We start from the raw sequence: 13,244 nt of genomic DNA, 5'->3' as shown, positions 1-13,244 counted from the left end.
TCGTTGGTATCGTATCGAAAACTAACGCTTCAAAAAGAATGCGTTTAAAGTCTCGCAGAAAGAGGAGGATTAACGAGATTAAACAGCTATATCTTCGAAAATAATTAAAAATTTTAAAAACCCTCTTACATATTCTTATATTTTACAATATGCGAAAAAATAAAATTGATTTTTTAAAACTTCTAGACCAAAATATCCCCTTCATCCAATAAATTTTGCAATAATTACAATACTTTCAGAATATATGTATATTAATTAAATACAGCTGTAATATAAAAATGCAAAAATAAAAGTCCGAATCATTATACAGCATTCTTAAGATTTAGAATGTTGTAATGGTCCTAAACTCTATGATAAAACTTAAATAAATCTGCATAATGATATCATATATCTTTATTAACAGTAGCGAGCAAAGCAGTTCACCTCCGAACGGCCTACCTTATGGACTTCTGCAAGACATCCGACTGTCCGCGAACGCCCGCCGGCCCAGTGAGCGACCGACGCAGACGTACGAGGCGGACCGATACTACACGTTCCACTTGAACGAATCGCATATTGACGACGAAGACGCAAATTCCACACAGGCCGTTTTGCTAGAGGAGGCCGAGGAATGTTTCGCCGGTTTGAAGACGACGACGGAGACTGCAACGATAAAGAGCGCACGAGGCACCGTCCGCGGCGTGAAGAATCGCGTTCGAGCCGGTATCGCCACGTTCTTGATGGCGAGCGCGGGAGCCGGTCAAGCTAACGGACGCTTGGACACATCCAAAGATGCAGGACGCGTTGTACTCTATTGTACTAGTATGGGAATTATACGACACACGTACCAGCAATGCTCGATGGTGCGCCAGGTTAGTCAATTATATTAATTAACTTCCCGTAGGGCAAGTTATAGTAATCGCAAAAAAATCGAAAATGAAAATTTTTATATATCTTTACGTTTCAGAGGTTTCTGAATATTTTGGAATACCTTAGAAAAAATGGATGTATGTGTGTGTGTGTGTGTGTGTGTGTGTGGTATGTGTGTGTGTATGTATGTACGTGTGTGTATGTAGGGTGCGGATACAAATTTTCGTCGACGATTTCGGGAACACGGATCAACCGATTTGAATAATTCAAAAAACATTCGATTCGTATTGATAAGGAGACGTGCTGATTAGTTTTTGGCGAAGGCAGGTCTAGCCGTTCCGAAGATACGGGGCAAAAAGTGCCGAAAACGGTAACTCAGTTTTTAAGAGAACGGAGCGTCCGATTTAAATAATTCAAGAAACATTTTACTTGTATTGACAAGATGAAGAATCGATAAAATTTTCATAAAGGTAGGTCTAGCGGTTTCGGAGATATGGAGGAAAAAGTAAAAAAAAAATAGCCATTTGGCGGTCAAAAATGATCATTAGACATATGCACATCAAATTATCAGATATTTTTTAGAGATTTTAACAATAAGTATACATTTTGTTAAGATTCCCATGGGTTCCGTACCAATGCTTATGCGTTAGACAGCGACGCGGCGCTTACGCGCTTTATATTTTGTCCCTATGCAGTTAAATCAGTACGATTGCTTTGAAAAAAAAGTTCAGATCTTCCACAATATGTCAAAATAAAGAAAAAAAAATTTTTTTTCAAAAAAAAAAAATTAAAAAAAATTTTTTTTTTTTAATTTTTTTTTTTTCAAAAAAATTAATTTTTTGTCCATATATATAGTTTCTCAAAAATCTTATTTTTTCAAAGTACATTTTTTTTCAAAAATGTTAATCGTTTTTAAAAAATTAATAATTTTTGGTACAGAAAGTTTCAGCAATTTGCCTTAAGGCACGATGCCTTAATTGCCTTAAGACAGAATTCCACTTACAGCTAGTTGTAACTATAGTTGATTTTTGATATGCGACTGCCTGCATTCATACACAAAGTTTATCTAATTCTATAGGTACACTCGAAAATACAATGTACGACGATTAAGGGAATTCAATCATATTTTCTTTCTTTCTAGGTCATTTTTAAAGTGTCGTAAAAGAAAGCAATGAATATTTTTACTAGCCATTTTTTACCACTTGTTTATTAATATTATTAAAATACAAAACAAAAATAAAAAATAAAAAAAATTGCAAATTGTAAAAACTGACAGCTGATGAAGTGGGTGGTCTCAAAAAATTGGCACCTCAGTCGTGCCATGATTTCAGCCCTCCTAGCCATCCAAAATAAAAGAAATAAAAAGATCGCAATCGCCGAACTAGCGATGAGTAAAAAAAAGCTTTTTTACAAATTGGCGACTGTTTGAAAAAAAAGTTTTTTTACTGTTTTTTTGAGTTTCTCGAATTTTTTTAAAATCAGTAAAAATTGGAATTTGGGGTAATCCCAGTTCGGGCTATAGATAGATCTATAAACAAGACTCTCTGAACATTTCAAGTGAATCGGTGGAGTAGAACTTTTTGCGTGAAGCCAAACCAGTATGGAGACCGAGTCCGTAAAATGCCTATATCTCCGAAAATAATTCAATTTTTCAAAAACCTTCTCGTACCCATATTCTTAGATAGTTAACCTTTAAAAATATAAATAAAAAATCGATTTTTTTGAACTAGAAATACCCTCTTAGAGGGTCTCGAGGCACGAATTTCTTAACAGACCGTAAAATAGGCCATCAATATTGTATTATACTTTTTGTTACAAATTATTGATCAATGTTTTGAGAATATAAAAAAATAAAAATAAAAATAGTCACACAGTTTTATTTTCAGAAGTTGATGAAGTCGAGGGTCTCGCAAAATTGGCACCCTTTTTTCAGATTTTCGAATTTTTTAAATTTTGGAGATGAGCGTAGTTCACACTGACGAGAATTCTATAAAGAAGACTAAAAATTTCAAGTAAATCAGTCGAGTAGAAGTTTAGAAATTGTGGGTATCATATCGAAAAAGCCAGTTTCGAGAAAAACGTATTTAAGTTTCGCGAAGATTTCTTGTTTAAACAGAAGAAGAAGATTATCTTGTTTAAACAGCTACATTTCCAAAAATAATTTGAATTATGAAAAATTCTCTTATACCATATTTTTAAAAAATATTGATAAAAACAAAATCGATTTTAAAAAAAACATTGATACGAGAGTTGATAGTCTCGTAAAATTGGCACCTTTTTTTCATATTCTCGAATTTTTTAAAAATAGTAAAAATTTGGAGATGAGCGTAGTTCACACTGACAAGAATTCTATAAAGAAGACTAAAAATTTCAAGTAAATCAGTCGGGTAAAAGTTTAGAAATGGTGGGTATCATTATATTAAAAAAGACAGTTTCGAGAAAAAACGTGTTTAAGTTTCGCGAAGGATTAAAACAGAAGAAGATTATCTTGTTCAAACAGCTACATTTCCAAAAATAATTTGAATTATGAAAAATTCTCTTATACACATATTTTTGAAATATTGATAAAACCAAAATCGATTTTATAAAAAACCGAGACCAGAATACCCTCTTGAGTTTAATATCGACTAAATTGAAACGAATGGATATCCGCATTTTACTTAATTAAAATTTCATTGTGGCCATTGCTATGAATCTGAGAAATCCAGCTGTGTGTAATAATGTCTTGTGTAATCTGTGTAACTTATAGAATTTTTTAAAGCGACTAAAATTATCAAACAATTGAATTACTTAACGCAATAACTATAAATTATCACTATTTCCTTGATTTTTATTCAATTTGATCGTTTGATTTTGCCTAGGTCCAATATTCCTATTAGTGGAATTTCTTAACAACAACTGTATTAACTAGATCTTATAAACCAAATGAATGATTAAATGTAAACTATTATTTCTTTAATACTATAATTCAACTTTACAGTCGTAATCTTATTTCTTATATAGAATCTTCTCAATATATAGTTTCAGTATTTTTTATACCTGTATCGGAAAGTTTTACATATTTGGTTTACATAAGATATAATGGCATATTGATATATAGTTTCTATTGCCCATATAAATTTTGGTGATATTTACATACAGATTAACGTGTTATGCATGAAACATGATGTCTGTTCCGGATTTTTTAGTTATTCATAATTTTTTTGATTAAACATATCGCACACCTAGGTCATAACAAAATTGATTAGCATATTATTCATACAGAATTTTCATAATAAATTGTGCAATAGAATAGAATAGAATTAAACGAATAAAATTTTGCATTTTTAGTTAGAAAAATGTTATATATGCTTTTTACTTTGAATTATATCATTATTACTCATAATTCTTGTTAGTATGATGTGTTTGTTACCAAAATGAGTAGTATCCTCAAATGAAAAGTATGTTAGTATTTGGTTAAAGTCCATTTTGAAAAACATTGCAAAAATTGTTTGATAAAGAAGTACATGTAATATATGTTGAGAAATCTGCACTTAATGTAGTATAACGAAGTAAGTAAAAGAATTAAGGCCGCGGCTGCCGTTAATGCTATCGTTGTCGCCCAATTTAACATTGTGTACCGTTGCTTAAAATCCATAAAACATTTCCGCACATAATTTGCTTTAAGTTTATCCTAATTTCACAAATTCTTTAAATATTTAAAAAAAATTGTTGACATCTTTATCAGTAATTATGTATATATTACCCGACATTCACCTTTTAATAATAATTTATTTTGCATTATTATTAGATGTGGACTATTTTCTTAAACGTAGTTAAGAGTTAGTATTAGTATTATGAATGCACGTAGTATAAATTCATTTAATATTTTCTTAAATAATTTAGGTATTAGTCATATTTACGAGAAAAACACATCGCTCATATGCTAAAAAGAAATTTGCCTTCAAATATTATTACAAGGCGTGCGACTATATAACCAACTCATTAACAATCATAATTTTCGATGCATGACACGTTTACTTCAATATCAGTGCGTTAATATTAAAGAAGGGAACTGCAGATTTATTATAACTGAAATTAAAATTGTCATTTCCTGATGTTCTTTAGTGTCATCTAACATGGATTACGAAATTTTATTCGAAGTCTTACAGCATCTAACAAAAATATTAATTAAACTACATAACGTATATATAACAAATAACTTTCAATTTTGCACGACTTTTATTGGTAAATACTTGCATTTAATTAAAAATATAACATATATATATATATATATATATATATATTTATATGCACTTGCAGTTAAATGTTTCAGCTTCAACGCATAAACCATAAAAAATAGCCGAGTCGTTATTTAGACGTAATCTTTAAATTAAAAAAAATTACATAATAATTGTTCGTTTCATGTTCGTTTATACAGCTTTCTATACAATGAAAAAAAACAATTTAAATATTAAAATAGAGATTATCGTGGCTTCATGGTAAAGACTTGGCCTTGCAACCACTAGATATAAAAAATAATTTGAATTTTTATATGAAATTTTCAGTGCATTGCTGCAGTGTACATTTCATCACATTTGGCAGGGAAAAAAAATCACCATCAGAAAAATGATCAACCACTGGGTTGCCTTCTAATAACACAACGTTAAAAAATTGCACCTCATCTCAGAACTGATTGCTATTTTTGCTATATATTCCAATTTGCTAGAAACTTTTTATTTTAACAAGTATCAAAATTAAATTATTGCTGTGTTCTTTTATGATTGCACATAACAATTTTTATGATGATATTGTTAACTTTTTTAAGTATATTTTAATTTCGGACTATTAAACCAGAGTGAATCATTAGTAAAAGGGTTCTTAATTTATCACAACGACAAATACATACCGGATAATGATATTGCGATTCAGTAATTTTGATAAAGTCGCTTTAAAAATTTTGATAAGTTTAGTTTTTACTTCCGTAAGCAGAACACACAAAAAGTTATTACATGCTGCTGGATTTTCCAGGTTTAATCAAGAATCATGACATAAAACCTAAAAATTAATTATTTCATGTAGTCACAAAAAATTATAATTTTAGAAATAATAAATACATCTATGCGCCTTCATGGTAATTCAATAATGAATTTAGTAGAGATCATGTAACTTAGCGATAAATATTTTACACCTGAACGCTTTACAAGAATGTAAAATATTTTTAATTAAAAACGATAGAAATGAATGCTAATAAATACAGTACACACAATTATATCTATGTATAATATATGAATATTAATATTTATAATTCTATCTTCACGGTTATACATGTTCTCTTAAAATGAGTATTAACGTTGGCATTCAATTAAGTTTTCAGATTCTCGATGACCTAGTCCAACTCAATAAATATGCTTTTGTATTCATTTATAATGTACAAAACATTTGCTAGTACTTATTTTTTATGTATTCTGTAATTTAAACGATATACATCTTTGCATGTGTGAATGTAACATAAAAACTGTAAATATTGAATACTGCATGACGTGCTATATGATTTAAGGTGTAATTTCTAACGGTTTATTTGTTTAGTGTGTACAAAATTAGTATATGAAAGTCTGTGAAATGTAGATCAAGTTCTTTATACATTTTTTATAGTTTGAGTATTTTATTGTCACTTAAACACGAGAATACAATCCGAGTCCAAGAGAGGAGTAATTTTTAAATCGCTATGCTAAATTATAGATATTATTTTCGTTTTTATAATTCTCTTCCTGGTGGAAGTATTTATATTCGAATATTATAAATTTTAAAATTATAGCCTGTTGTCATATGTACCACGAGAATTTTGTTGCGATTATAATTATTAATATTTGCAAGATTTCTAAATAATTAAATGTAATAAGGAATATAAAATATTTAGATTTTGCAAAAGTTCTTATTCTTAGCTGATGCGTGAAAAACAATCCACAAGGATTGAAATTGAAGCTAAGATGCAGTATTTTTTATGAGATATAGACAATGTAAATTTTTTATGTATTTTTGTTTATTCGTTATCTTTGTCATTCATTATTTTATATTACAACCCATGTTTAATGAAGACTACTATAAATTACACAGGCCAACAAAGAAAATGATGCAAACGATTTTAATGCTGTTCTTAAGTATATTTGGGGCGCTGATTTCAAAAATGACATTGGTTTTTTTCTATGAGCTTTAGTTTTCAAGATATGATATATAAGGAACGAAAGTACAAAATAGTAATACAATTTAGAATTTTATTTTAATGCGATATGCCTACTCGTACATACAAACTTACAAGACCCATTCGGCCTTAGTTGATACTGTGAAAAGTTCTTTTCCGTGACGAGCTAGAATGGACCTAGTTTCGGCAACTTTTTTCCAAGTTCCAGACTAGAGCTGATACAAAAAAATGGTCTGCAGATTTGAAGTCAGCGCAAAAAATACTATAAGAGTCAGCTCTAACATTTGATGCACCAAACAAAAAAAAAATTTTTTGTAGGCCTGTGTTATATGTACATGCTCTTCGTTTTCTTAAACAAATTGCGAAATTAATTAATTACAATTGAGAATTAAAAAAAATCGAAATAGGTACCATGAATTGAACCTGAATGATTTGAAGAACTGAACATATTAAAAAAATCGTAGAAAAACTCATAACCGTCAAAGATCCCTTAAGTAAGTTATTGAAAGTGAGTAATATAAATTGAAATATAGTATTATGGAAAGCTCTTATTGTTAGGGTTTGTGATACAAAAAATAGACTAAATATAATTTAATCATTTATATAATCGATCAACTGAGTAAAAAAATGTATAAGGGCCATAAGCAAAAAAATGTAACATCTAACAACATAATATGTAGAGGAGATAGAGGTTTAGTGCAAAAGGGGTAAAGTAATAAGAGGCCTTTTTCAATAATATCTTAAACGATATTATTTTTTTGGATAATTTTTTCTAAAAAATTATTAATTGTGAATTAATGAACGATAGTTATAGAAATATTTTTACTTGATAAGGTAGAGGAATATTTACAGCATGTGTTCGTCTTCATTTCGTAAAAATATATCCAGTGGATCTCATGATATCTTTGTTAGTTTAAAAAAAAATCTGTTACAACAAGCTCATAGCTCGCCTACTGTAGCACCATTCACAGAATGACGCCACGCTTTACTTTATACATTTCTGAGCATTTTTATGGATTTCAAAATATTAATTAAATTGTAATTTGTTAGATTTTGCGGACTTTATTGGTGAAATACGAAGAGCGAGACCTATTCATGGCATCGCACCATCGAGAACAGCTGCAACATCGATTGGGGACGTCAAGCATCGAGTTGCCGCAACTCTTTGTCGATGGACAACATATAGGTTGGTTGAATAATGGATTTTGTTAAATACAATATATAATGTATTGGTTATTAAAGAGTGATTATTGTTTAAATACAGTTAACCAATAGACGAACAATATAAGAAGGCAATCAACTTTTGATGTGAGGAGAAAGAAACAGTAGTTATATTGAGCCCTAGTGATCGATGCTATAACTTTTTCCCCCATAAAGTGATAATTTTGTCTATTTTTTGTCACAACATTAATATGTAATAAATTTTATATCCCCTTCTTGATGCCGCATTATTTTCTGTACTTCATAATAATTTATAAGCAAATATTAAAATATTTACAATTGCTGGCACTCCATTATAAATCGCATATCACTTTTATAGTTATCGGGTAAAACCCGATTAGTCATTATATTATTAGTTACTTATTTTATTTTTTCGTGTGAATTTTTACGTATACGTCTAAAAATATTTTGTGCGCAGACATTTGCGTAACTTATTAGCGTTTTTTATATAACACTTCGAGCGCAAGTTTATTTTTAGATGTAATATTGTCTTTCTCCGCCATTAAAATGAATTATATGAAGTGCATTAACTATTGGTGTTGCAATTTCAGTTTCAACAAGCTTTCACCACTTTCGATGAAAGTGCTAATTTTTGTTGTTGTTTATAATAAATATATCAACTGTAATATTTGAGATTTAAATTTAACGCCTCAGTCGATCCTTAGTTCAAACTGATTAATCAATAATAATAACTAATTTAATGTTTATGTGCAAATTTCCAAAATGCTAAATCATGCCAAAAATATTACAAAAAAATAGATAAGTAAGGTATATAAAAATAAAACGCATTCATATGTCGCACACATGTCAAAAGTGTATGTGCTAAAATATCATCTCAATTATAATTTAACATTAAGTATAAAGGTTTAATGAAATAATAATTATATCCCTTTATTTTTTCAAAAACTATATGGATCTACTAATCTGTGAAAGTAAGTTTATTAAACTTTCCAAACTATAATTCAGAGTAAGGGGGCGTCCATTAAAAACGTGAGCGAGTTGTTAAGGATTTTTGGACCCCCCACTTGGTGATATTCAAAATTGCCCCTCCTCCCCCACCAAACATTACGTGTATTTTTAGTTACGAGAAAATATTGTAAAATTTTTTTTTTTTTTTTGAAAATGTTTGAACTTTTTTTAAAAAAAATAGTTAAAAAATAAATACACGTGATATATTACTATACTCTTCACTCCCCCACGTGATATTTCGTGATTTTTAGTCAAGCCCCCCCTCCTCTTAAAAAGCTCACATGATTAATGGACGCCCCCTAAGTGAGATTTAATAATTTCCCAGCTTTTTATTCTCACATTTTATAGTGTAATTTACGTAAAACTAGTTCAATTAGTTTTTTAGTTGAAGTGCATTTTAGATATACATTAAAAATATTATACGCTATTACATTTACTATAGTTCTAAATTTGAACATTATATATTGAAAAATTAATTATTAACGTAATTATGATTTTGCCTTATATAACACCACAAACCACATTGATAAATAACATATATACAGTAAAATTATTTAAGTATTTTTACGCTTAATAAAATTTACAAAAAAGCTTACATGTGAATAATAAAATAAAATTTAATTTCTATAATTAAATTTGTTTAGGCGGTAAAACCTTTACCTCAAAAGAGGAGATCAAAAAGCACTTTGATCAGTTTTTTCTCAATAACGACTAAAAAATTTATGACCACGGAATTATGCTACTACCAGAAATATGACAAAAAATGTTTAATTAAAAATTTAATAAATCAATATTTAATAAATTATTTGTTTATTATACGAAAATGCTTTACTAAAATGTCTATAAAACACGAAGTTCCTTTCCGAAGAACCCAATATTAATTCATGGCAGATCAATATCATCTAATTGTATTCAAGGGCTAAATGACCCCCAGGTCAAAAGCCTATATGAAATATATATATATATATATATATATATATCATCTATAAAAGTGTGAAGAATTAACAAAATTGAATGGATATTTCATTTTAAATTAATAATTTTTTAAAATTTGCCTACGTTTACATCTGTCTCGAGACCCTACCCAGAGATACTATCACATATAGTTTATATAAATTGAAGTACTTTTATAGTATACAATATTTATTATTTTTTAATACATCTAATTCTCATTTATCATTTAACCAGGAGGAGCAGAAGCAGTGGAACGTCTGAACGAGTCTGGTGAACTGAGGCGCCTGCTGAGGCCATACCGTTGTTCACCAGAAGCGCTGACGCCTTGTCGAATTTGTGGTGGTTACAGGCTGCTGCCCTGCCAAGTCTGCAATGGATCCAAAAAATCCGTTCATAGGAACCATTTTACCGCCGAATTTGTCGCACTTAAGTGCATGAATTGTGATGAAGTCGGTTTAGTAGCATGCGAGTCATGTTGACCCCGACTCCGATGAGAAGTGTGATCGAATTTAAGTATAATAGTTGCATTTTTGTTTTTTTTATTTAACCAGTAGTGGGCTACTTGGCCTCATACTGCATACAACTGGAAAACCGTTTATATTTTTGGCGCAAAACCATTAAACATTTTAAAATCTTTTACTTTTCTGCATTCAAAATAACCCTTTCAAAATATTAGCAAGTTCATTAAATGAATAAAGTAATTAATATATAATAATCGTAATAAATCAGAAATACAACTTGTCTGTAACCTGATTATACTAAGACCAAAAAAATATTAACAGGTGCACAAAATTTGTTTTAACAGTAAGTAACCTAGGTAGACCAAGCTTTAATATGCACAGTATATCAGGGTGGATTTAATGAGCTTAAATTTTAGAGAGTTTGAAAAAAATATAATTGATTACTCTCTATGTGAAACTTCTGATATTTGAAAATTGCCAGTCGAAACCGAGACACTGATAAATAAATTTCAATCAGCATTTAACGAAAGCGTTGTCCCAAAATTCTTTGAAAAATGAAAATGAAGATCTAGTATAAAACTTGATATCGATTGATATCTATAATTATCTACTTCAATAATTTAGACTGCCGTACTTACATTAAATTTTTGAAAACTGCCATAAACTTTATACTTCTTTCCTATGTAGAACAATATCAACATAAACTAATTTTTTTATGAATCTGGATGTTGAGATAAACATACTCAAACAAATTTTAATTTAACACGACATAATATTGTGAATCGTTATATATATATATATATATATATATATATAATTTTCACAAATTTATATTAAACGTTCTTGGTAACAATTTCATGTTATCAAGTTCGTAATCATAAAAAATTTACTAGAAATAAGTGTGCTCTATAATCATAAATAAATTATCAAAAACACGAGGAGAAATTAATATAAAAGAGACATGATAAATTAATATTTTATTAATAATTATAATTACATACAAAATGTTTTTCAAAAATTCAGACCACGTCAGTGTAACTGTAAACTATATTAAAAGTTTATCAAGAACGCTAAAGCACTTAAGAAAATAACTCATATAAAATAAATATCTTAATATTGTGAAAAAAATAATTGCCAAGAGAATAGTATTTCTTTTTACAGGGTTTTATTATGACTTTATTATATTATTGTTATAGTAGTATAATTTGCTGTGCATTAATTGCTTCTAGATTTTTACCAATTTGTAAATATGGATACGGTGGAAGAAAGATAGTTATAATTATAAAAAAGCTGTTACATATATTAAATTGTTTTTAAATAATTTTTATGTTATATCTGTATCTTCAAAACAGTAGAAAATGATATTTTTTTCTACCAATATGGTAGATTTTTTTACTGAACATGATTACTATATTGAATATAATTATTTCTAATTGTAAATATTTTTGTAAATTAACTTTCTTATAATAAATATTTATAACAAAACTTATTTGGTTTAAATTATATCACACTATACTCAATGTTCAGAAACGAAACAAACTGATGAGAAAATAATCACATTTGAATGAATTTGAATATTCGCTTTAATAATAGGCAAACTATCATTAAATTTCCTTACAATATATTTTATCTATCTATATGAGGTTCTTCTGGAATTGAATTCTTCTTGCCTTTTTCACTTGATAATCTGACCATTTTAGACTTCTGTTAGCATTTACATTGTTGTCACTAACCTATATTTAATTTTTAACTTCAGTTTCATTTTGTAACGATATTATATAAAATATACGTTATTCGCAAAAACGACGATATTTGACACGTTTTAGGCACATTTTTTAAATATAATATATTTATATAAGTATTGAATGTTTTTTCGAAGTTGAAACATTTTTGTTATATAGCGACCAATTCGTCGAATTAATATTAATTAATATTATAATAATATACTGAATATTAATATTAATATATGATTAATATACTTAATATTATAATATTATACTGACTATATTCTTCCTACGATTGGCACTTGATATGAGAAAATAATACATATATAGTAATAATAATTCCTATCAATAGAAATCAAATGTTTTTGAACCATTCAAATCGGTTGATCCGTGCGCCCGAAAACGTGAACGAAAAAATGCGGACACACAAAATACACTCACACACACACATCCATTTTTCTGAGTTGTGCCAAAATGTTCAGAAACTTCTGAAACGTAAAGATATGCAAAAAAAATTATTTTCGATTTTCAACCCATTACTATAACTTACCCTACGGGAAGTTAATAAAGAAATATTTATGAAAAAGCTCTCCAATAGTTATATATATTAATAATATATACATTTACTTATTCAATCAGCATATTTTATAATCATAACTTCCAATTATATACATATCAATAAGATATACATTTACCATTCAATCAATATGTATTATAATCAAAGCGTACTAAACTAATTATGTAGCCCTATATATAGGACGCGCTCTGATTTTCAATCTACCCAAGTAGATGTTTTGGTTTAAGTCATAAAATTAAAACATTTTCGATAAAAAACTCAATTGAACACCAAAACATAAGAAAAAATAAATAAATCGCCAATGAATA

At 28.5% G+C, this 13,244-nt stretch overlaps 1 protein-coding gene across 1 annotated transcript; it reads left to right on the top strand.

Moving 5' to 3' along the window:
• Positions 1 to 377: 377 nt before the first annotated feature.
• Positions 378 to 10,653, top strand: LOC113366798 (glutaredoxin domain-containing cysteine-rich protein CG31559-like). The gene is made up of 3 exons (XM_026608453.1): positions 378 to 851; positions 8,081 to 8,216; positions 10,409 to 10,653. The coding sequence occupies exons 1-3, from the start codon at positions 378 to 380 to the stop codon at positions 10,651 to 10,653; spliced, it is 855 nt and encodes a 284-aa protein (XP_026464238.1).
• Positions 10,654 to 13,244: the final 2,591 nt, after the last annotated feature.

This window comes from Ctenocephalides felis, unplaced genomic scaffold (genome assembly GCF_003426905.1).
Source record: "Ctenocephalides felis isolate EL2017-DRISC unplaced genomic scaffold, ASM342690v1 CF-g0.4_SCAFFOLD_01170, whole genome shotgun sequence".
Taxonomy (NCBI): Eukaryota; Metazoa; Arthropoda; class Insecta; order Siphonaptera; family Pulicidae; genus Ctenocephalides; species Ctenocephalides felis.
This window is presented reverse-complemented; position numbering and strand designations above follow the sequence as displayed.